The sequence below is a fragment of the Budorcas taxicolor genome, chromosome 1 (assembly GCF_023091745.1).
Source record: "Budorcas taxicolor isolate Tak-1 chromosome 1, Takin1.1, whole genome shotgun sequence".
In the NCBI taxonomy this organism is placed as follows: Eukaryota; Metazoa; Chordata; class Mammalia; order Artiodactyla; family Bovidae; genus Budorcas; species Budorcas taxicolor.
In genome coordinates, this window is record NC_068910.1 from 48743451 (window position 1) to 48766377 (window position 22927).

Consider the following 22927-nt stretch of genomic DNA (forward strand, 5'->3'; position numbering starts at 1 on the left):
CGCAGATGATGGAACAGGGCCTCCAGCAACTTGCCTCTCTACCCTTAACCCCACCCTACCCCCGCTTTAATCTGCGCCTTTAAAACTGTTCTCAGATGTTCCCGTAGTTGAGCTTGTCCAGCGAGTGTCTCTGCTACCCTCTTCACTCCCCAAACGGCTGCTTGAGAGCCCCTTGTCTTCTGTGTCGGTTTCTACCATCCCTACCACAATCAGGGCTTGGAAGGGTCATGATGGAGAAGCAAATGGCAACCCACTACAGTATTCTTGCCTAGAGAATCCCATGGACGGAGGAGCCCGGTGGGCTGCTGTCCATAGCGTCGCAGAGTAGGACACGACTGAAGCGACTTAGCAGCAGCAGCAGCAGACAAAGCTCCCAGCTAAAGAGGGAAAGCCCGCTCACATCTCAGGGATGAAGGGCGGAATCCTTCGGTACAGAAATGGTCCTCTGGCTGCTCCTGATTTGCCACCTTTCTTGGAGCAGGACAAGAGGGACCAGGCTCGAGGTGGAGCCTGGAAGTCTGAGTTGTTTCACTTCTCTGAGCCTCAGTTTCCTTTTACAGAAAGCGAGGAGGCTAAATAAATAAAGGAGGCTAAATAAATAAAGGGGGAAATGTGACTAGGCTAGATTCCTTCCATGCTCTACATTTTTTAAATAGCAGAAACCTATTCAAACAAGATCTTATGTAAAAGTCCACTTTGTAGAAAGTGTATCAATGAAGTTGAAATGAGGGCCCACCACCCCTCGTTTCCACAGCACTAGGAACACCTCAGGGACCACACTTGGGAGTCACTTGCAGATTATAGGATGCTATACTGCTGGACACATGACAAGAAAAGCAACTGCCATTCCTTGGAAGGGAAGATAAATCACTGCCTCCTTCCTGCTGGAAGGTAGCAGCCATAATCTGTGTGCCAACAATTAGACTGGCTGCTTCTCTGCTACTCTGCAGCAGGCAGGGTATCAAAACAAAGGCTCGGGGTGGTTCAAACAGCCAACACATCTGTGTCTTCCACCCTGGCATCTCTGGGAACTTCAAATTCATATAACCAAATGCTTACCTGACATCCCTATTGGGCAGCCTATCAGGTATCTAGAACTTGCCGTAACTAAAGCAGAGTTCCTCATTCCCCAACAAATCTACTCCTCCGGTTGTGCCTGTCTGAGTCAATGGCATAACCAGCCAATAGTTCAAGTTGAAAGTTTATGTAATTCTTGATTCCTCCCGTAATCAGCCCATCAGCAATCTAGTTTCAGAAACACATCCGCCATCAGTCCACTTCTCTTCCAAATACACTATCACCACCCACTGTCTCACTTGTGGACCACTGCAACAGCAGTGAACTAAAATCATGTCTTGTCACCTGCTTTCATCCTTGCCTGGCTGTATGTTCTGGATAGCAACTGAAATGATCTTTTCAAAATGGGACTCACTTCACATTTCTCCCGTGCTTCAAATCCTCCCATGGCTTCCTGTTATGATGGCTAACTGGTATATGAACAGCCCTATTTCCTCCACCATCTTACCATCATCAGCCAGACACACTGACCTACTTTCTGTTCCCAAGACACATTAAGGTGGTTTCTGCCTTAGACCCCCACCCCCACCCCAAACTCCCCACTGGCAAGGCTGGAATCCTCTTCCCATGATTCTCTTGCAGAGCTGAAATCCATGTTGTTAGGCTCATAGGATTAGCCTGTCTCGACCACCATTTGCTCATGTGCCCACAGGCTGTTAGGGAAGGTGATCCTGGGTATCTCAAATATCAGGCATGAGATGATGGGAAGTTGAAAGGCAAAAACCCAACAAATGTCCACTCTAAAATTTACGGCAGGGAATTCTGCCATTCAGGAATTCTGTGTGTTCGAACCTCTTCCCATTTTCTTCCTTCCTCAGTGATCAAGGTGGGAAACCAAGGGATCAGGAAGAAACAGCTGAGCATGGAATCCTTCCATATCAAGTTAATGAGAGAAGACAGAAGACTATGGCGTTATACTACTCGGTATCTGTATAGTTATAACACATTCTATTGTGAAGCTTAAGCGCATTTAATTGGCAAGATAAACTCTTAAAGGAAGCACAATTTTTGTAATTTTATTTAGAGACCTCTACTTAAACACACAGAAGTAGCCCCAGCCTGTTTCAGCTCATGAAAGGCCCTATTATAGAGATATACCATAGGGGGTAATTATGAGAACTATGGGAAACATACATGAGTATATATTAGTGGGTAATTCAGGTACATTAAATTACCAGTACATTAAACAATTTCAGGGGGTAACATTAATTGGATGGGTGCATGGGTTTTTTTTTTGGCAATACAATTCTCCCCAAACGTATCTATTTACTTCCACTCTGTCCCATGTGCCATCAACTTCAAAAGTTATTTCCCAGACATTTCAAAACTGTTTTCTTTCTTGTCTCCACAGTTCTTCTTCCCACCCTGTCTTAACTTAGTGGTGACTACCTTGAGGTCAACTAAATTAATTGGCTTGGATGGTAATTAGGTAAAAAGGTAACTTTCCATAGCTCTTATAACAGATTAGACTAGGCTATGCTAATGGAAAATCCCAACCCCAGTGGCTCAGAACAACAAAGTTTATTTCTCACTCATACTGTAAGTCTGCTGGGGGTCAAGAAGCAAGCTATACTTATTATAGTAGCTTAGTGACACTGGCTAATGGAGGCTACATTTTGATACATCCTTCTACTATTGCAGAGAGAGAGCCTGATAAATTACATTTAAGCTCTTAAAACTTCTACCAGATTCTGAGAAGATGGGGGCTAGGTTGGTGCCTGCATACCTTTGGAATCTTCCAAAATTCTCACAGAGTAACTAGATGGAAGAAGAAAAAAAAGAACAGAAAATCCATGTACATTTACAATAAAACCAGGTGACAAGGTTTCCCCCAAAACACCAAAATACAAACGAATCGAGTTAAGTACCAACAGCAATAAAAGCTTCATGGGCTAGTCTCTGTGCAAGGGGAAGCTGAGGAATGAGGTGGAAAACGTACCTGGGAAATACAGAATCCCAAAATAGCTAAGAGATATTCACTGGAAAGCACTGACTCAGTAACTTAAGAACAGTAGGTGAAACTAGAAGGGGTTTTTTGCTTCAATTCAATAGTGAGTGAATCAAAGAGCCTCTAGTAAGAACAGAAAAAACTAGAATAGTCCGTCCTTGTGAACTCTTAAAACTGAGAGGCCAAGCCTCCTTTTTAGGTCAGGCTCCTACAAGGTGGAGAAACCTCTGGAAGTGCTGGATAAGATGTTTTACTTCCAGTTACTTGCCCTTTGGAGCCATGACAAGAAAACTGGACAAAAGATAGGAGTCAACTATCTTTGGATTTTGTACCATACTGAAATCTCTGTGAAAAGAGAAATAGTTGAAGTGAGGCTTATGATTGCCCCTGCCTTCTGCCTGGAGACACATTCCAGTCCACAGTATAGGAAGTGCATTAACAAGCAGAACCACCTTGTAGAGTTGGGATCGGAGAGAGAGGTCGGAGATGAGGAAACTGAAAGAGCAGAGTAGAGAGAGGAGGGCCCTGCAGTGAGAAAGCTGGAGGTCTGCAGACAAGTCTCCTGGGGCTTTTGCTGAATTCAAGGTTTCACATCCTTAGAATCAAACTCCATGAGGGAAGAAAGCAAGCAAGCTGAATAGCTCCAAGACTGGCACAGAACACTTTTTATTTCTAACTGGTTAAAGTGGACAAGTCCTTACTCAACACCCAGGACACCGAGAGTAAAGACTCAGAAGAGAGTCGCTCCAAGGGCAGTGGAGCTGAACCAGCCCTAGAGTCAAGGCCACTGTAAATCCACACTACCGAGCCTTGCCGTGATCAAGCTGGTCCCTGGTGGCTTAGAGGGTAAAGTGTCCACCTGCAATGCGGGAGACCCAGGTTCAATCCCTGAGTTGGGAAGATCCCCTGGAGAAGGAAATGGCACCCCACTCCAGTACTCTTGCCTGGAAAATCCAATGGATGGAGGAGCCTGGGAGGCTGCAGTCCATGGGGTCGCAAAGAGTCAGACATGACTGAGCAACTTCACTTTCACCAGACAACAGGTCAACCCCTTTTCAAAAGAATTCAACATATCTGGCATTGTACCATGAAAGAATTTACAATGCCCAACATTTAATTTTTAAAATTACTAAACGTGAGAAGCAGCAGGAAAATGTAACCCATCAGGAGAAAAATCAACCATTAGAAATGGACAGAAATGGCACAGATGATGTTACTAACAGTCAAGGAATTTTTAAAAAGCTATTATAAACATGCTGAAAGACATTTGGAAACAGGAACATCATGAAGAGAGAATGAAACACTTTAGAAATGGACTTTGGGGAGATAAAAGAAACACAATGTCAGGGGACATATGTATACCTATGGCTGATTCATGTTGATGTTTGGCAGAAACCAACACAATTCTGTAAAACATTTATCCTTCAATTAAAAAACAAACAAACAAACAAAAAAGAAACGTTGTCTTTTTTTTATTGGGTAGAGTTGACATTTTTTTCCTGTATTTTTAATTCATTTAACTCTGTTTTATTTTTATCAGTGTTCCAGTATTATAAAGCTATCCTTCACCTATCACTGTTTTAATTATATCCTATAAATTTCATTATCAATCTTTTTTTCTCTCCATTAATTTTTCTTAACACATTTCTGTAAGTTTTATAACTATTTTACACCCAGGTCTTCAACATTTTTATTTTTGCCCCACTGTGCAACTTGCAAGATCTCATTTCCCCTACCAGGGATCGAACAGAGACAGTGAAAATGCCCGAGTCCTAACCACTGGACCATCAGGAAATTCCCTCAATCACTTTTTTGGACACTCTGAAATTTTGCTTTACGTTTTCCCTTTGCCTCGGAGTACTTTGACTTGCACATTTCGCCTTTGCAACAGAGCTCTTTGAGGTTATAAATATATATATATATAATTTATTTTTTTAATTTATCTATTTATGTACTTATTTGGCTACACCAGGTCTTAGTGGGATTTAGTTCCCTGACAAGGGATCAAACCCAGGCCTTCTGCATTGGGAGAACAGAGTCTTAGCCACTTGACCACCAGGGAACTCCCATGACAGCTCTTTATACTGTCTTTTTTTTTTTAATTTAGTTGTTACTTCTACCTTGTCAAAACATGTACCATTTGATACTCTTCTCCCACCCCAATGCCCACTTTCACTTTAGTCTTAGATCTAAATCGATTCGTTGCTCACTAGCAATCCTTTTGCTGAAGTTTCCCCAATGATCTCCTAATTGGATGAGGCTTGTTTTAGAATACTGAGGAGTTATGTGTACAATATTTCCTGAGCTCTTGCATGATTAAAACTTTTAAAAACACATCCTTGATACTTACAGGGCAGTTTTCTGCTGCTGCTAAGTTGCTTCAGTTGTGTCCGACTCTGTGCGACCCCATAGATGGCAGCCCACCAGGCTCCCCGGTTCCTGGGATTCTCCAGGCAAGAACACTGGAGCAGGTTGCCATTTCCTTCTCCAATGCATGAAAGTGAAAAGTGAAAGTGAAGTCGCTCAGTCGTGCCTGACTCTTAGTGACCACATGGATTGCAGCCCACCAGGCTCCTCCACCCATGGGATTTTCCAGGCAAGAGTACAGAGTGGGGTGCCATTGCCTTCTCTGAAAGGGCAGTTTAGCTAGACAGAAAACACTCCGTTCATATTTTTTCTCTGAGTTTCTTGAACATGTTCCTCCACTATTACCTTGCTTTTTGATGCCAACCTGATCTTTTTGGAGACTTTTCTGGCCTTTTGCCCTATAGAAAATCCCCCTCACCTTCAAAGGATAATAGTTTCCTAGGAAGTATCTCAGCTGATCATTCTGAGTCAATTTTCCAAGTAACAAGACAGGCCTATTCAAGACACGAATTCAGATCTTCTGTTTCCAGGACTTCCTCTTCGGATAGTTTTAAATATTAACTCTGTTTCATTGTTTTATCTTTTGGCTTCAAGACTCCAATTTTGCCTGTGTTAATTTTTCCTTGCCTATCTTCTTTGTCTGTCATTTTCCTTCTGGGCCTTTCCAGCTCTTCACGCAGTTTTTGCTGTCTTGGCTTCTTTCTTATCTTCTATAAGATTTATAGCACTTGCAGTCACTCCTATTTTCATTTGGATATGCTGTAATTTAGTCTTCATCATCTAGGGTGATTTTATCTTTCTGTTCAAATTCTTTCCCAAGTTTGGGCCATTCTCTTTTCACGTTATCTGTTGTTCACATTTTCATTTTTATTCTGAGTTTCTAGATTTCTGATCTGTGGTATTCTTTCATAGCCACAATTGTTTCTTATTTTTTGAAGTTCATGTAAGAGGGTTGTTATAATTTACCTTTTGTTGCTTTTTACGTGAAGTATTTCATTAGCTTTAAAAGTTATGATTCTCACTTTTCTTCTCATATTTGTATAATCAGCTCCTTTTTCTGTTTATGTTGATATCCCTGTAATAATGGGCAACTCTATGGGGGCAGGGGTAAAATGAGGAGTGGATTGAGCGACTTCCTCTGTTTTTTGGTAGGAGACTCCTTGTTGGTTGGTTGGTAATGGAATTTCTTTAATAAGTAATGTCCAAGTGGTGGTGAGGTCGGGGGAGAGTTCTTCTGAATCTTTGACCTGCTGTTGATGGGCTGTGATCTTCAGCTTCTTGCTTCCTTTTTTTGCCTTCATCCATCAAGCTTAGAAGGGTATCACTCCCTTTCAAGATGACTTCATCTTTTTCAGATGTGATATCTCTTCTCCTACTTAAACCTCTAAACTCCTTCCCTTGACTTCCCACTCGTCTTTGCTCTGATCCTCTAGGTCTCAAACCTGTTGCAGCATTTGTGTCCTCTGGATGAGACCACAAGTAGTTTGGTTTAACCCAAGTCCAACTTAGGTGCAGGCCTGTAGCAACAGAAAAATCTGGAGGATTTTGCAGGAGGCAGGTCACAGAGGACTTTCTACGGAGGCTTTTGCAGTAATTTCAGCAAGGAATAAAAGGGTCTAAAGTAAAACAGGGAAGGATGGAGAGAAAGGAACTACTTTTAAGGGATTACTGAAGGAATAACCTAAGTTACTTGGTGACTGATCTGAGGTGGGAAAGCAGATATCTGAGTTCTGAGTTTGGGTTCCTGAATGAATGAATGGATAGATGGTGGTACCAATTCACTGAAACATGAACTCTGGACAAGGAGGTTTGGGGAAGGGCATGGGAAGATAAGTTGCATCTGAAGTACCCCTGTGAGAATGCTGACCAACTCCAAAGACAGTTGTGGCTGGAAACACAGAGCTGGGTATAACTAGTATTTAAGGAGCAGTTGAAGTCCAAGGCTAGATGAAATCATCCAACAAGAGGGGACAGAATCGGAGGGAAGGAGGAATGAGAACAGAGATTTGGGGCCCAGCAATAATTAAAGGGTAGACAGGGCAGAAGGCTCAGTAAAGAAGAAAGAGTGAATGATAAATAAGGAAAGCAGGTGGAGAAGAAAATGGTAACCCACTCCAGCATTCTTGCCTGGGAAATCCCATGGACAGAGGAGCCAGGTGGCTACAGTCCATGGCATCCAGAGTTGAACATGACTGAGCGCGCGCACACGCACAAGGAAAGCAGGAGAAAAGTTGGAGGGAATGGCTATCAGAAAGAAGACAAAAAGAAGAAGAATCACTGCAATGGATTAAGACATACAAAGTATGTTAAACGTATCATACTGATACTAAAAACCTAATTGCTTTCAGAGGATGCTTAGGGATCAAATTATCCTGAAAACTGGTGAATAAAGAGGAAAGAATCTATTTATTTCACTTTGTCTTTCCCAATCTGTTGCTTTAGGTCCTAAAAGGGGAAAAGTCACAATTTTTCTTGGATATATCCCAAGCTCAGTGTTATCTTGCCTCCTGGGCTAAAGACAGGAAAAGAGAGATGCTTTCCTGCCCTGGGCACAATGGCACGGGGACACAAGCAGCCCATCTGGGTTCAGGAGGATGTGCTAAGATGGGCTTTAAGGTGGTCCTGGGCAGGGCTGGAGCACCGCAAGGAATCAGGTGGGGAAGCGGGGAAGGCAGAGCTGCCCAGAATAGGGAAGAGGATCCCAGCTGTCCAAGCCCACATCTCCAAGTGGGGTCGGGGGCCTGGGCCTGCAGAATTCACTCTGGAGGCCCCCGGGTCTGGCTCAGGATTCTCTGCTCAAGCATCGCATACCGCTGGAGGAGGGCCTCATAGACCTGGAGAGGTGGAAAGAGCAGTTTAGGATGGGGAAGGGAAGGTGCCTCTTACACCTCTTTGCAAATTAACAGTTTAAAAACTTTTTCATCCCGCTCACTTGCAACTTAATTCTTTTGCTGGGCAGACAAAAGAGAAGTGTCAATTCACGAAAGAGGAAATGGTAGTCATTCCCCAACCTCTAGTTTAAGATCTTTAAAAAACGGGAACTAAGACAAGAAACCAATTTTTGTTTTTAAATCTATAAAACATTAAAAAATTCTGAGGAAGGTGCCTTGAAATGACTGTCTCTTTGTACAGTTGGTAGAAGTTGGCGGTGCAACACTTTTGGAAATCACCTCAACTTTACATTTGGATAAAGGGGCTCAAAAAAGCCCATAGCTTTCGACCTGGTTATTCCACTCCGCAAAGCTCCCCTAAAGAAATAACCCTAAATGTATGGTGCTAGGTACACCAAGGGTCTTCTCAGACACCACTAAACATTCAGACTCATAAGACTACCGTGGGTTACACCCTGACCCTCAACAGAATATACTGGGGAAACATGAGTGCTGGCACAGTGGCTGAAGGGGTCCATGAACAGTTTGTACAGGTGTCCAGGGAAGGGTCTCTTTGCCTCCCTGCCTCCTTCCCTCCCTACCCCCCAGGTCACAGCTCAGATGCAAGGAGATGAAATCCACATCTTACAGGTGCAGTAGCCTCACTTCCCACAGAAGTATCTCTCCCAACACCTCCGTGGGCAAGAGACATGCCTGTAAGAGGTCACACCACTCAGGTAAGTCTGACTGACCCTTAGGTATCTGTGTTTTCCCACCTATGATGTAGTTTCCTCATTCAAGGCCATATGGCCATAAGCAATGTTGCCTCTTGATGAAAGTGAAAGAGGAGAGTGAAAAAGTTGGCTTAAAGCTCAACATTCAGAAAACGAAGATCATGGCATCTGGTCCCATCACTTCATGGGAAATAGATGGGGAAACAGAGGAAACAGTGTCAGACTTTATTTTGGGGGGCTCCAAAATCACTGCAGATGGTGATTGCAGCCATGAAATTAAAAGACGTTTACTCCTTGGAAGGAAAGTTATGACCAACCTAGATAGCATATTCAAAAGCAGAGACATTACTTGGCCAACAAAGGTCCATCTAGTCAAGGCTATGGTTTTCCCGGTAGTCATGTATGGATGTGAGAGTTGGACTGTGAAGAAAGCTGAGCGCCAAAGAATTGATGCTTTTGAACTGTGGTGTTGGAGAAGACTCTTGAGAGTCCCTTGAGTCCCCTGCAAAGAGATCCAACCAGTCTATTCTGAAGGAGATCAGCCCTGGGATTTCTTTGGAAGGAATGATGCTAAAGCTGAAACTCCAGTACTTCAGGCACCTCATGCGAAGAGTTGACTCACTGGAAAACACTCTGATGCTGGGAGGGATTGGGGGCAGGAGGAGAAGGGGATGACAGAGGATGAGATGGCTGGATGGCATCACTGACTCGATGGATGTGAGTCTGAGTGAACTCTGGGAGTTGGTGATGGACAAGGAGGCCTGGCGTGCTGCGATTCATGGGGTCACAAAGAGTCGGACATGACTGAGTGACTGAACTGAACTGAACTGAATGTTGCCTAGTAACACTGTTGACATTCCATTTTTATTAAGTCTCAAAGGAAGCAGAGGTAGAACATTAACCAAAAGACAAATTATCATGCAGAATAGGGAAAGGTTTTGTTAATCCTTTACCCACATAGGGTTAATTATAATAATCAAAAAACTAGAAGCAACTGCTCTTAAGATATGGAAAATGCTTGAGAAATGTGGTTCATCAGCCAGTCAGAATATTATGTAGTCATTAAAAATAACATCTAGGCACATTTTTAAGAATATAAATACTTGGTTGTAATATAGAATTTTAAAAGTGGGATACATCTGAAAGAATGCTTTAACACAATCAGGCAAACTGTGATTTGGGGGAATATCTCTTTGAGGCATAAAATGGAAAGTGAAGAGAACTTGCAATATGGAATGTAGAGATTTGTAAAATTAAAATCTGTCAATAGAGTAATAGTTGCAGATATTCAAACAATAAAGTCTGTGGCTAAAGGAGCTAAAAGAAAAAAAAACCTAAAATGGACTACAAAATTATGTATATAGTGTGCTGTATAATAAAATAAAACCCAAACCAAAAAACCAACAAGGGAAAAAGGGCCAGAAAGAAACACAAGCCCACATTCTTCCTCTTCATTCCTTTTGTTTAAAGCTCTTTTCGCCTGTAGCTTGCACAAGTGTAAGCCTGGCAGTTCAGGTCAGTGAGTGTTACAGATAAGACATCACAGACCAGCAACACTGAAGACCAGGGATCCATATTTCCATGGGACTCACATATACCACTAGGAGGTCATGCCAATCTCAATTAGGCTTAACTGGCCCCTAAGTCAAGGACTTTAGCAACTGATTATGCAACAGGGCCTCTGCCCATGAACTCACTGGGGAACTAAGGGAGCCTTTGATCTCCTCTCCAAGGAGGAAATTGGAACATTCAGCTGAGCCTACAAGGAAAATACTGTTACTGTCTTGAGTTTCCACTTGAGCACACAGGTTCGCCATAGAAGGCAAACAGAGGATGCTGCCCGGCTCTCAAGGTTGTTTACAATCCAGTCCTCAAATAAGTCACTTGTGCCAACAATCACAGGCTGTCACTGCTTGCCACCTAGTGCTGAGAAGGATTCTGAGGTTGCACTTGGGTTTAACGGTAAAGACTTCCATGAGCTATTAGCGACTGGTCATAAACAAGCCAGGGAAAGTGGCAGGACACACATTGAGTATTCGCCAACTGTCATGAGGCAGTCGCAGCTGTTTGTTACCCTAAAGTTTTCCCCAACTACCTTCTTCCTTGCTGGCCTCCTTCTAGAGAGGATAAAAGGGCAGCCAGACTCTACCCCAGGCTGACTGTATAACCAAGTGTCATCCGTTGGGGGAGTTGCGGGGAACAGAGGAGTATGTTTCTCCCTGATTAGCAAGAGTGTGTGAGGAGACCCTCTCTGCCCAAAGGCATGCTCTGATTCCTGCCTGTGAATACAGCTGTGGATGGACAGGATGTTAGAAGCAACTGCAAACATCCTGTGGTCGTGTGGAGTATACCTAGCACAGCACCATCCGATAGGGCAGCCACAAGCTATATGCGGTCCTGGGCGCTTGAAATGTGACTGCTGCCGCTAGAAGAAAATACATACCAGATTTCAAAGCTCATCCACACACACACACACACACACACACACACACACACACACACAGAGTAAAATAGCACACGAGCAACTTTTCTTATCAATTACCTGTTAAAATGACAGTATTTTGGACATTTTGAATTAAATATATTAAAGTTAGTCACTTTTTTTTTTTAATGAGACTACCGGAGAATTTAAATGACATACGTGGCTCTCATGATGTTCCCTTTGTCCACTGCTGATCTGAAGAACGTTAAAGAACCTGACCCAGAGCCCTGACACTGCTGAACCACTGAACCAATCCTAGCAACACCATCTGACCTCCTGTTGTATCATAAACCCGTGCTAGACAAGGATTCTTTTTAAGCCTCACAAGGAGTAGGTTAAAAGCAGGCTGGACAGATGTCCCCAGTTCCCAGATGCAGAAACACAAGTTTGCAGATGAGGAGGCAGGTCAAGGTCATGTGAAGGTCGCATGGGGAGGGAGAAGCATGATAAGAATCAGAACTCAAAGGCCCTGTATCTCAAGGCAGGCTCAACTGCATTGAGCTGCCTTTTAAACAGGACACACACAACAGAAAGTAATGGAAGCCTGGGCAGACCCATGTGGGCGGGTTATCTAGTCACCTGGAAAGCAGGAGCTTCTGCTCCCAAGACAGGCGGGCAGACAGTTCTCCAGGGTGTTTCTACACATCTTGTGACAGCTTTTGTTCCTGACTATCTCTTCAAGGGTGTTTGTATAGCAAACAGCCTTGGAAGATGGAGAGAGGGGAAACTGGTGTGCTGATCAGGATCAGAAAGACAATGACTCCTTTGAGGGCCAAGGCTGGACCGGTTTGTTGGCAGCTCCTTTATGACGCTGGGGGATTCCTAAGCTTGGGGCCCCCTAGTTGGGTCACAGACACAGTGGGAGCCCACTATCCATGTGGGTCCACTCCACACTGCCCCATGGCTCTTCAAGGCCAAGGAGCACTGATACAGACATGGAGCCTATAGCGCCTGCGGTACTGTGAGTAATAAAGCCCTCTGTTTGAGTCGCCCCTGCTCCGGGGCTGCAAGAACCTTCTGCAAACTGGAAAGGTGGTGCAAACTGTCTAGACTGCCCCTCGCTACAACTGCATAAAACTCGAAAGAGTCATCCCAGCTTCAGAACTTCCTGTAGGATTGGCCGAGGACTCCTCTGAGGTGGCCCTGCAGCAGCTCCTCTCCCACCTCGGCCCAGCCCTGCCTCTTTGCCCTTTCACACAAGCAGATTCCAAGAGTGCCCCCTCATAAATCTCCTACATGTGAAAGTGTTAGTTGCTCAGTCGTGTCCGACTCTTCGAGACCCCATCTGCAGCCCACCAGGCTCCTCTGTTCATGGAATTCTCCAGGGCAAGAATACTGGAGTGCGTAGCCATTCCCTTCTTCAGGGGATCTTCCCTACCCAGGGATCGAACCCAGGTCTCCTGCATTGCAGGCAGATTGTTTACTGTCTGAGCCAGCAGGGAAGCCCATAAATCTCCTGCATCCTCATCAACAACTCAGGGTCTGCTTTGCAGGGTAGCAACTTGTAGCAAGTGGGGTCTGTGTTCCCTGACTGAGGAACCACACAGTTGTCTTGGATCCAGACTTCAGATCTAAGCAGTAGAAACCCAGCATGTCTTATGCTTAAGTGACAGAATCTTTCAGTGGCTTCTGTAACTGTGAATTAGAAGCAAGCACCCACTCCAAGGCATCAGAGCAAGGAAGATGCGCCCAGTGAGCCATCTGATCCCTGGGGCTACAAGATTAGAGGAATCTCTGAATCTCAGAGACAACCTGCTTCCTTTGCTCTATTTTTTTGACAATTAGAAAAAAAAAAAAAGTATATTTCCTCTTCAGTTGAGCACATCAACTGTAATGTAGGTGACAAAGAAAATACTTACCTTTTGGAAATAAAAACGTAGATGGTTTTTCACAATGCAAGTGCCACAAATACATTTGGATGGTCTCTTACCTGAGACGCTCCTGGGGTTGGGGTTGCAACTAATCTGGGATCTGGGGCTAACTTCACAATCTCTGCGAAGGGCATGTCTGTTCCAGCTGCAAGGCCTAGAAGGGACAGCTCATTTTGTATCAGTGCTTATTGCAAATGAAGGTGTTACCCGGAAATAGCATTTTATCTCTGGAGTGAGAATATGTTCTAAAACTGGATTATGGTGACAGTTGTACAACTTAATAAAGTATTTTGTTTTGTTTTTCCTTTATTTTGGCTGTGCCGAGTCTTTGTTGCAGCACACGGGCCTCTCTTGTTGCAGAGTGCAGGCTCAGCTGCTCGGAGGGCTGAGGGATTTTAGTTTCCCTATCAGGGATCAAATCCGTGTCCCCTGCATTGGATGGTGGATTCTTAACCACTGGACCACCAGAGAAGTCCCACAACTTAGTAAAGTTACCGAAAAACACTGAATTGTATAGTCAAGTATGGGTGATTTTTTTTTATATTATATAAAGTGTACCTCCATGAAACCATCCTAAAAAGGGGGAGAAAGAGAAGAAAAGTTTCACAAGCAGCCCTCCTTCTCAGCAGGGCCTAGTTTGTCTGAAGTGCATGTTAGGGGGCAGCTAACCTCTAACCTCTGCCTGCCTCCCCTCCCTCACGTGACTCCACTCTCCCCATCGCTCACTGCATTGCAGTCACCCCAGCTTCACAATTCCTTCTGCCCAGAGCCTTTCCACTGTACAGAATGATCCCTCCTCTCTTTTCAAAGAAGCGGCCTCTAAGAATATCCCTGCCACCCCTGAGCACCTTCCGCTTTCCTCAGGGTGTGCCACACTGCCGCCACAGATTTAAGGTCTCTCCCTTCCTGAGATGGAAGCTCTGGGAGGCCAGGACTTGGTCTCCGCTGGAGCCCTGGGGTCTAGCACACTGCCTGCATCCAGGAGGCACTCAGTAAATGCTCACCAGGCAAAGGAGAGATGGGCCTGGAAAGAGGGAAGGCGGCCGTAGGTGGGCAAGGAACAACGAGGAATTTCCAAGCAAATTAAGGAGCAGTATCAGACGGAAGGGAAACTCAAGACCACCAAGAGGGAAGGAGGGCCCACTAAAGATGCGAGGCCTGGTTCTCTCGTGGAATGCTGAAAAATCCCAGTCCAGAGCTGTGTGGATGAGGGGCCAGTGGATGGTGGGGTGGCCCCCAGAGAGACTTCTCCAAAGACTCTGGTCTCCCTCCACTCACAGCCTGGCTTTGTGTGACTGGTTTTTGTTCCTAGACATAGCTGGAGAGAATGGATGTGGACATAAAGTGGAAACTGGTATTCCAGGACTTAGCTCAGGGTTTAGTTTTTGATGGCAGTACAGGGCAGTATCCATAGGTAACCTCTGGCAACTAAACAGGCACAGAAGAGAATTCCCTGGCTGTCCACTGGTTAGCACTCAGCACTCTCATTGCCAGGGCCCGGTTCAGTCCCTGGTCAGGGAACTAAGATCCCACAAGCCAAGCAGTGCAGGAAAAGAAAAAGGTGGCACAGAAAAATAAGAAAGGAAAACAGTGCAGAATAGCAGTGGAGGCCCCAAAGAGAAGTTCCCTTCCTGTTTTGGCAGAAGGAGCATAAAGTGAACCACTCTGAAGGCTGGAAGCTTATGGAATGGAGTTTTCAAAGTTCTGAGAAAAACATTTTAGAGTCCTTTGTCCAGCCAAGGTAGTATTCTTTGGGAGAGTGGGCATGTAAGCCCTCATAAAAGTAACACCTACTGAATTTTTTCTTAAAAATGTATTCAGGCTGTATACTCTAACAAAACTAGCATAGAAATGAAGAAGGAAAAAGAAACTGAAGGGAGTCACCAAAAAAAAAGAAGAGAAAGACAAAGTCAAAGATAGGTGTAGATAAAAAGTCAACAGGATGTAAAGTTTGATTATAAACAAGAGTCTAGAAATAAATTGCCCACTGATCTTTATACGGAGCTGGCACCATGTGGGATGAGGCACACAGGGGAGAGGGAAGGGAATGAAAGAATGAGAGTTTATTAAGAGAAGGCTATGCTCCCTGATTAATTCTCAATGTTCAAAGAAAAAAAACAAGGTTAAATAGGTGTGTTAAGAAGTTAAGGATAAATGTGTGAAGAATGGAACCGCCAGAGGGAAAGGACACAGCCCTTGAGGTACATGGGTGAGCAACCTGAGCAGGCAGAGGATACGGCAAATGGACCACATGGGTGAAACAACATCCCTGTGGGCCTTTGCTGCTCCCCTAGTTTCTGCAATGCCTCTAGTTTCTGTGATGCCTCCATCAGAGCCATGCTCCCCCCATGGAGCTGTCCACGGTCCTGGACTTCTCGGCTCTGAAGCATTCACCCTTGTGTCCCTTTCCCTCTCTCGTTGAAAAGACAGCTCTGGATGTTATCTACCCCTCCTACCTACCCGCTGTCCAGACTTAGCCCGAGGGCCCTCAACCAATGTCTGAGCAGGCTTCATTCAGTTAGGAGTGTGTCTCTCTTTTCCAGTTTAAGTAAAGAATAAAGGCACAGAGGGTTTGGGAGGGGAGAAAAGTGAAGCCTGTCATGTTCCTAAAGACTGGGAACATCCCAATCTCCCCTTTCCACTGTCCTCAGCCCAGCCAGTGCCCCAGCCGCTTCCAGAGGCGTCTGCCCCCATCCATCCACCTACCGTGGAAAGCTCGGTAAGCAGAGCCCACACAGGCTGAGTTGGCGGTGTCTATGATGTACACGGGGGCACCAAACACATCTGCAAGCACCTGGAAAAGACAGAGGTTCTTACTGTGGTGAGTCGTATCTCAGAGGGAATGTGGACATAGACTTGAATTCTCCAGGCTCTCCTTTCTCATGTCTTCTGATCCCTTCGATTCCCCCTTTACTGCCTTAAAAGAAGTGCATTTGACCATGCCACCCTGGTGATCCTAGGGTCAGGGTGACCTGGGAGAAGTCCCCATTGGAGGGCCACAGATCTCCAGGTTGTCCCTGCACTGTTTAACCTTTTTAACAAAGACTGAATGCTTAGCAAACAGCCAAGGTGGAGATGGCTTGGTCTCTGACTATTACTAACAAGCCCAGACAAACTCAAACTAACAAGAGCAGGTCTGACAGGGATAAACATAAAGCTTTCCATGTAGGTCCCCCAGATAAATTATATTAGTTTAGAACAGAGGATCTGTACTAAGAGGAGCTCACGTGGAAAAGACTCGAGATTCTTAGTTGATGACAGATATTGGGGATGTGCTTCCCTAGTGGCTCAGCAGTAAAAAAAAAAAAAAAATCCACCTGCAATGAGGGAGACACGGGTTTGATCCCTGGGTCAGGAAGATCTCCTGGAGAAGGAAATGGCAACCCACTCCAATATTCTTGCCACAGGAAATTCTATGGACAGAAGAGCCTGACAGCCTACAGTCCATGGGGTCACAAAAGGGTCGGACACGACTTGGCAGGTAAATGACAGAACTGTTGATGTCCCACCCAGATCCCCTTACTGGGCTGGTGTGCACCCTCACCCACATGTCCTGAGTATTGGCTAACAGTTCATGACTGCCTCTCAAAAGAATTGCTCTTGGTACTGCACATGCTTAAAAATGCAGAGAGTGAGACCAAACAGAAGGACTTAGATGCAGATTCTCTGGTCATTGAACATATCCAGGTGAACAAAGCCCCCAAGATGGGATGCAGGACTTACAGATCTCACAGTCAGATCAACCCGTACATGAGCTCTCCTTGCCACATTGAGACAATCCTTACTGAAAAAGAACAGATTGCTCCTAAACCAGAAGAGGAGGTTGCACAAAAGAAAAAGAGATTCCAGGAGAAATGGAAGAAACAAAAACTTATGGCCCTGGAATAAATGCTGCAAAAAATAAATGCAAGTAAAAGTGAAAAAAAAAAAAAAAAAGAATTGCTCTTGGTGCTCCCCTGGCAGCCCAGTGGCTAAGAGTCTGTGCCTTCCAATGCAGGGAGTACAGGTTTAATCCCTGGTCACGGAACAAGGATCCCACATGCTGCAGGGCACAGTTAAAAAATAAATAAAATTTTTAAAAATTGCTCTTGGCTGAACAGAGGCTCCCTCTCACAGGAGGTTATTCTCACCTCTTCCCATGGTAGCTAGCTGTCCCCCTTACTCCAAGGTGGAGCCAAGTCTGCAGCATAGTCCATGTACCTCATGTCCACCTGGGATGGAGCTAAAGCTGACTCTAGCCAGAACCACATCCTTGCTTATCCTTCTTCCCCTGCCCTGCCTGCTTCCCTCAATCCCTTCTCCTGGGAGCACTCTCCCAACAAATCACTTCTAGAAAAATTCCCATTTCAGGCTCTGCTTCTAGAGAACCTTATCTAAGGCAAGTATGTTACACGTCAACAGTTGATACACTTACTCAAACAGCTAAGGCAGCCTCAGGCTGTATCTAAAACTGCTCAGTGTCCCAGGAAGACACTGACAGCCCCACGATGTGACGGCCTGGTTGTCAGATATCTGCAGGTTGATTCCACTTTGGGTCATATATTTCTAACACAATGAAGGACCAGAAAGACAGTGACAAAGTCTGGCTGCTGTATAACCAGAGGAATGGCTGGGAGAATCAGAGACGTTTAAATTGGAAGGGGGAAACCTTGAGGAAGACAAGAACACTGGCCTTAGATGTCAGAAGATCTGCCGTGAAAGACAGGCACTTTCTGTGTGACTCCAGAAGCTGATGCTGGGATCAGAGAGTGGAGCTGGACAGGGCAATGGATTTCACTGAGTGTAAGATTGAACCTGTTCTCCATGTGAGCTGTAAAGAGCTGGCTTCCTGGGAGAGAATGAGCTGTAAGCTCCCCATCTCTGCAGGAGTGGCAACAGAGGCAGTGTTAACTGCTGAGTCTCTCGCTCTTAGAAGTATCAGACATGGAAGAGGCCCCAGCGCAGAGCTTGCTACCAGCACTTACCTGTAGGATGTCTCTGTTGTGGGATGCTCCTCCAGTGGCCAAAATCTTTGTCTTGGGCACTGTAAGGAAAAAGAAAAAAACACAAAAAAAAATGGCCGTGACAATTCCCCCAAGGCAGAAAAGGCTGTTGTTCAGAGTTCTTCTGCCACAAAAGGCTAGCGTCAGGTCAATGCCTCTTGCTTAAACGGGGCTTGGGGGGAGATCTGAAGCTGGCTCTGTCCACGTGGACTTGTGAGGCCACTGCCTCACCCACCTCTTGGGGATGCAACTAAAGAGGGTACACAGGATGGTTCTAAGGTTCTGGCAATGTTCCATTTCTTTCTTTTTTTTTAATGTCATTTGTTTCAGAGTACAAGGACAGAGGTTTTTGGGGGGTTTTTAACTTTTCAAAATTATTTGTTTATTTACATTTGGCTGTGCTAGGTCTTTGTTGCTGCGCGGGTTTTTCTCTAGTTGTGGTGCGAGGGCTTCTCATTGTGGTGGCTTCACGTGTTGTGGAGCCTGGGCTGCAGGGCATGCAGGCCTCAGTGGTTGCGGTGCACGGGCTCAGTACTTGACCAGGAATCGAACCCATGTCTCCTGCATTGCCAGGTGGATTCTTTACCACTGAGCCACCAGGGAAGCCCCAGTGTTGTATTTCTTAACCAGAGTGCTCAATGAACAGGTGTTTGATTTTTTAATCTGTTTTTACAGTTAGCTGTAGGAAGCATATATTCTGCTGCATGCAAGATATTTTCCACAATGAAAAATAATAAACTGCCACCTAGTAAAAGACATATAGTTCCACTTCAGGTTACAATGGAGATGGTCAAGAAAGAACGTGCCTTGTACTGTAACAGTGAGAGACCGCTGAACCAAAATTATATATATATATTTATTTAATGCTAACAGAAAGTGGTAAACGCAGGGAATTCTCCAGTGGACCAGTGGTCAGGACTTGGCACTTTTACTGGTAAGGGCCCGGGTTCAATCCCTGGTCGGGAACTAAGATCCCACAAGCCATGCGGCATGCCCTCCTGCCCCACAAATAAGTTGTAAATGGAAAGAAGTGTAAATAAATTAAATTCTGGAACGAGGTGAGCCCTTAACTGCTGACTTGCCATACCTGTAGTACAAGATAGGTGGCGTAGTGACCCTCCGGAGGCATATAAACTGCCAGAAGAGAGAACCCGCCAGGCATTAGGTGGTGTTGATAGGAAAAAGGTGTCCCTAAGGCAGAGCTAGTCCTCCGCATCCCCACGCCTCCCCCACGGGCCGTCTAAGCGTGATGTGGGAGCTGGGGCAGGGCGGGAAGACAGAGAGCGCTCTGTAATCGCACAGTGCTTACATCCCTATACTCCTGTGTCACAGGACTCTTTTACAATAAAAAGGCATTTATTTATTATGTAGGTATTTGAAAACAAATGTTATAAGCCCCTTTCAGCCTCCCCCATCTTCACCCTCGGCCACGAAGAGAGTGTCTGGGCTGGGAAGAGGGGAAGGGATGACAGCCAGCTAAGAAAACAATTCAGGACACACGGGTGATTCCATGTTGGAAAATCAAACCATACTCCATTCACGACTGCAAGAGGAGTCAGCTGGGCGCGATGTAAAGCACCACGAAGGCTCTGACAGAGTTTGGGTTTGTATGTACCCTTTGTAGGTAAAACGGGAACAGGACTCCGGCTTTATAAAAATAAGCTCATAAAGGTGACTGAAAGAAAGTGCTCCCAGACGGCACGAGTGGTTAGCGAGAGGAGATGGGATTATAGGTGGTTTTCTCTCCTTTATTTTCAAAACTTGCTATTATAAGGCTGCTTTTTTTAAAAAAGTTTTTGGCTGCACCACAAGAGATGTGGGGCCCTAGCTCCCCAACCAAGTTTCAAACTCGTGCCCTCTACACTGGAAGCAGTCTGAACCACTGGACCGCCAGGGAAGTCCCTAAGGCTTTGTTGCTCTTATAAGTCAACCTAAACGTAATGAAATGTACGTGGTGGAAACGTAAGCTGAAAAGGAACCATGGCGTTAGCCCCGCCCAGCTGGGTGCATATGTCTCCTGGTGTCTAAATACCAAGACAGGGATCATTCCTTAAAGGAAGCAGATGTAACCCAGTGGTAAAGAATCTAGAGTCTAGAACCAGACTGGCTTGGTTCAGAAGGTCTGCCAGCCTGGAACAAGTGACACAACACCTTGAGCCTTGGTTTCCTACTTTCGGAAGCAGGAGTGATACCCACCCCAGAGATATTGCTGTTAATAAAGATAAAGTGCTTAGGAACCAGGCTGGGCACACAGTAGACACTCGGTACATACTGACACCTGCTATGATCATGATCACCAGTCTTACTTCAGACGTCTTTTTATTCTTCTTAGACGTTATTAAAATGAGATTATGACTATTCAATAAAGAAATAAGAGGGACCTCCCTGGCGGTCCAGTGGTTAGGACCCAGCACTTTCACTGCCAGGGCCTGGGTTCAATTCCTGGTCCAGGAACTAAGATCCTGCAAGCTGCTCAGCTGGCAACATAATGCCTGCAGTCTGTGCCACCCTTGCGCCCTTTTAGGTTCAAGCGTGTTCATTCATGTGATCTTGTTTTGAGAGGAGCTCAGCAGAGCTGGAAGGAGAGGTTTGATTCGCCCCCTTAAGCTTGCTAAGAGGATAAGTAACTTTACGCTGTTTGCACAAGAATCGCTTCAGAGGCTGGGAATGCTGACATGATCACACTAGTTCCCTGGAGCCCAGGAAGGCCTCTCCACCCCCACTGACTCTCCCTGCATACTGGGCCAGTGAGGACAGCCCCCCCCAAAGCGCCCCCTGCTGACGACGAGAGAGGCCTTCTGGCCAGTCACTCCTGCCCACCTCAGCGCTGGCCCTGTCCTGCTCACCTGGGCTCACTTCTCAGGGAACTTAGAAGCCTGTGGAGACCCTTGGGGAATTTCTTTTTACACTTTTGGTGGAAGAATGGAGAGGAGTGGGACAGTTTATAAAAGTTCCGTTCAGTTCAGTCACTCAGTCGTGTCCAACTCTTTGTGACCCCATGGACTGCAGCACACCAGGCCTCCCTGTCCATCGTCAACTCCTGGAGTTCACTCAAACTCACCTCCGTTGAGTCAGCGATGCCATCCAACCATGTCATGCTCTGTCATCCCCTTCCCCTCTTGTCCTCATTCTTTCCCAGCATCAGGGTCTTTTCCAATGAGTCAGTTCTTTGCATCAGGTGGCCAAAGTATTGGAGTTTCAGCTTCAGCATCAGTCCTTCCAATGAATAGGACTGATCTCCTTTAGAATGGACTGGTTGGATCTCCTTCCAGTCCAAGGGACTCTCGAGTCTTCTCCAACACCACAGTTCAAAAGCATCAATTCTTCGGCACTCAGGTTTCTTTATAGTCTAACGCTCACATCCATACATGACTACTGGAAAAACCATAGCTTGTCTAGACAGACCTTTGTTGGCCAAGTAATGTCTCTGCTTTTTAAAATGCTGTCTAGATTGGTCATAACTTTTCTTCCAAGGAGCAAGCGTCTTTTAATTTCATGGCCAGTCACCATCCGCAGTGATTTTGGAGCCCAAGAAAATAAAGTCTGTCACTGTTTCCACTGTTTCCCTATCTATTTGCCATGAATTGGGGTTTATAAAAGTAAGTTCATTCTATTTAAAAACGTTGTTGAGGGACTTCCCTGGTGGTCCCATGGCTAAGACTCTACGCTTCCAATGCAGGGGGCTCAGGTTCCCTCCCTAGTCAGGGATCCCACAGGCTGAAACGAAGATCCTGCATGCTGCAACTAAGACCTGGTGCAGCCAAATAAATAAATATTTAAAATTTTTTTAAAACTGTTGTTGAGCTGTTACATCCTAACAAATGCCCCTGTGCACCGTGTGCTGACAGCCTGACATGTTTTCGACTGAAGACACCTGTATAACCTATGAAACAGTCTCACCAGCACCCCCGAGGCACCATGGCCCCCCGAAAGGTAACTACAAATCAACGAGACTTCCAACGACAGCAGATACTTTTGTCTGCTTTTGAATCTGCTGTGCACGGAATCTGTCACACATACTTTTGGGTTGGTTTCTTCTGCTCAGCGTTTTCATTTGTGAGATGCATCCAAGTGGCTGTGCTTGGTTGAGGCTGGTTTACTTTCATTTCTGTGTAGGATCACGTCATCTGAACACCCCATGAGGCACTTATCTGACCTTCGACAGACACTGGGTTGTTTCCAGCATGGGGTGTCATGCACAGGGCCCCACGGAGTGGCCTCCTGCACGGCTTTAGTGAACACCTGTCCACATCTCTGTCTTGCATCTGCCGGGAAGTGAGGTTGCCAGGTGGGTTTGTACGCAGCTTTAGTAGATGCTGCCTAACAGGGTTTCAAAAAGGTTTACCTAGTGCCTACTTTAAAGCGTCCTTTTTACCTGGTAGGTTCAAAGACATAAAATACACACTACATAGGACTTGGATTGTCGGTAGAAGTATCATGAGGAGACCCTCAAGCTGAGAGGATTCCAGGGGTTTCGACCTTCTCTTGACCACAGCTGCAGCCCAGAGGGATAAATACATCTCGGAAACCTGGACTCTGTGCTCAGCTGGTCCAACATCCTTCAGACTCTCCCAGACTGTTCCAGCAACATCAGTA

The 22927-nt window shown here is 45.5% G+C and overlaps 1 protein-coding gene across 1 annotated transcript in view; it reads right to left on the reverse strand.

Annotated features, from left to right (window-relative positions):
• Positions 1 to 7892: 7892 nt before the first annotated feature.
• The window catches only part of XYLB (xylulokinase), a 41077-nt gene continuing 26042 nt past the window's right edge, over positions 7893 to 22927 (reverse strand). The window contains exons 16-19 of the mRNA XM_052640058.1: positions 18314 to 18372; positions 16056 to 16143; positions 13409 to 13503; positions 7893 to 8226 (exon numbers count right to left, since the gene is read on the reverse strand). Coding sequence (XP_052496018.1) covers positions 8149 to 8226; positions 13409 to 13503; positions 16056 to 16143; positions 18314 to 18372 — 320 coding nt within the window. The 3' untranslated portion in view covers positions 7893 to 8148. The remainder of the gene's footprint in view (positions 8227 to 13408; positions 13504 to 16055; positions 16144 to 18313; positions 18373 to 22927) is intronic.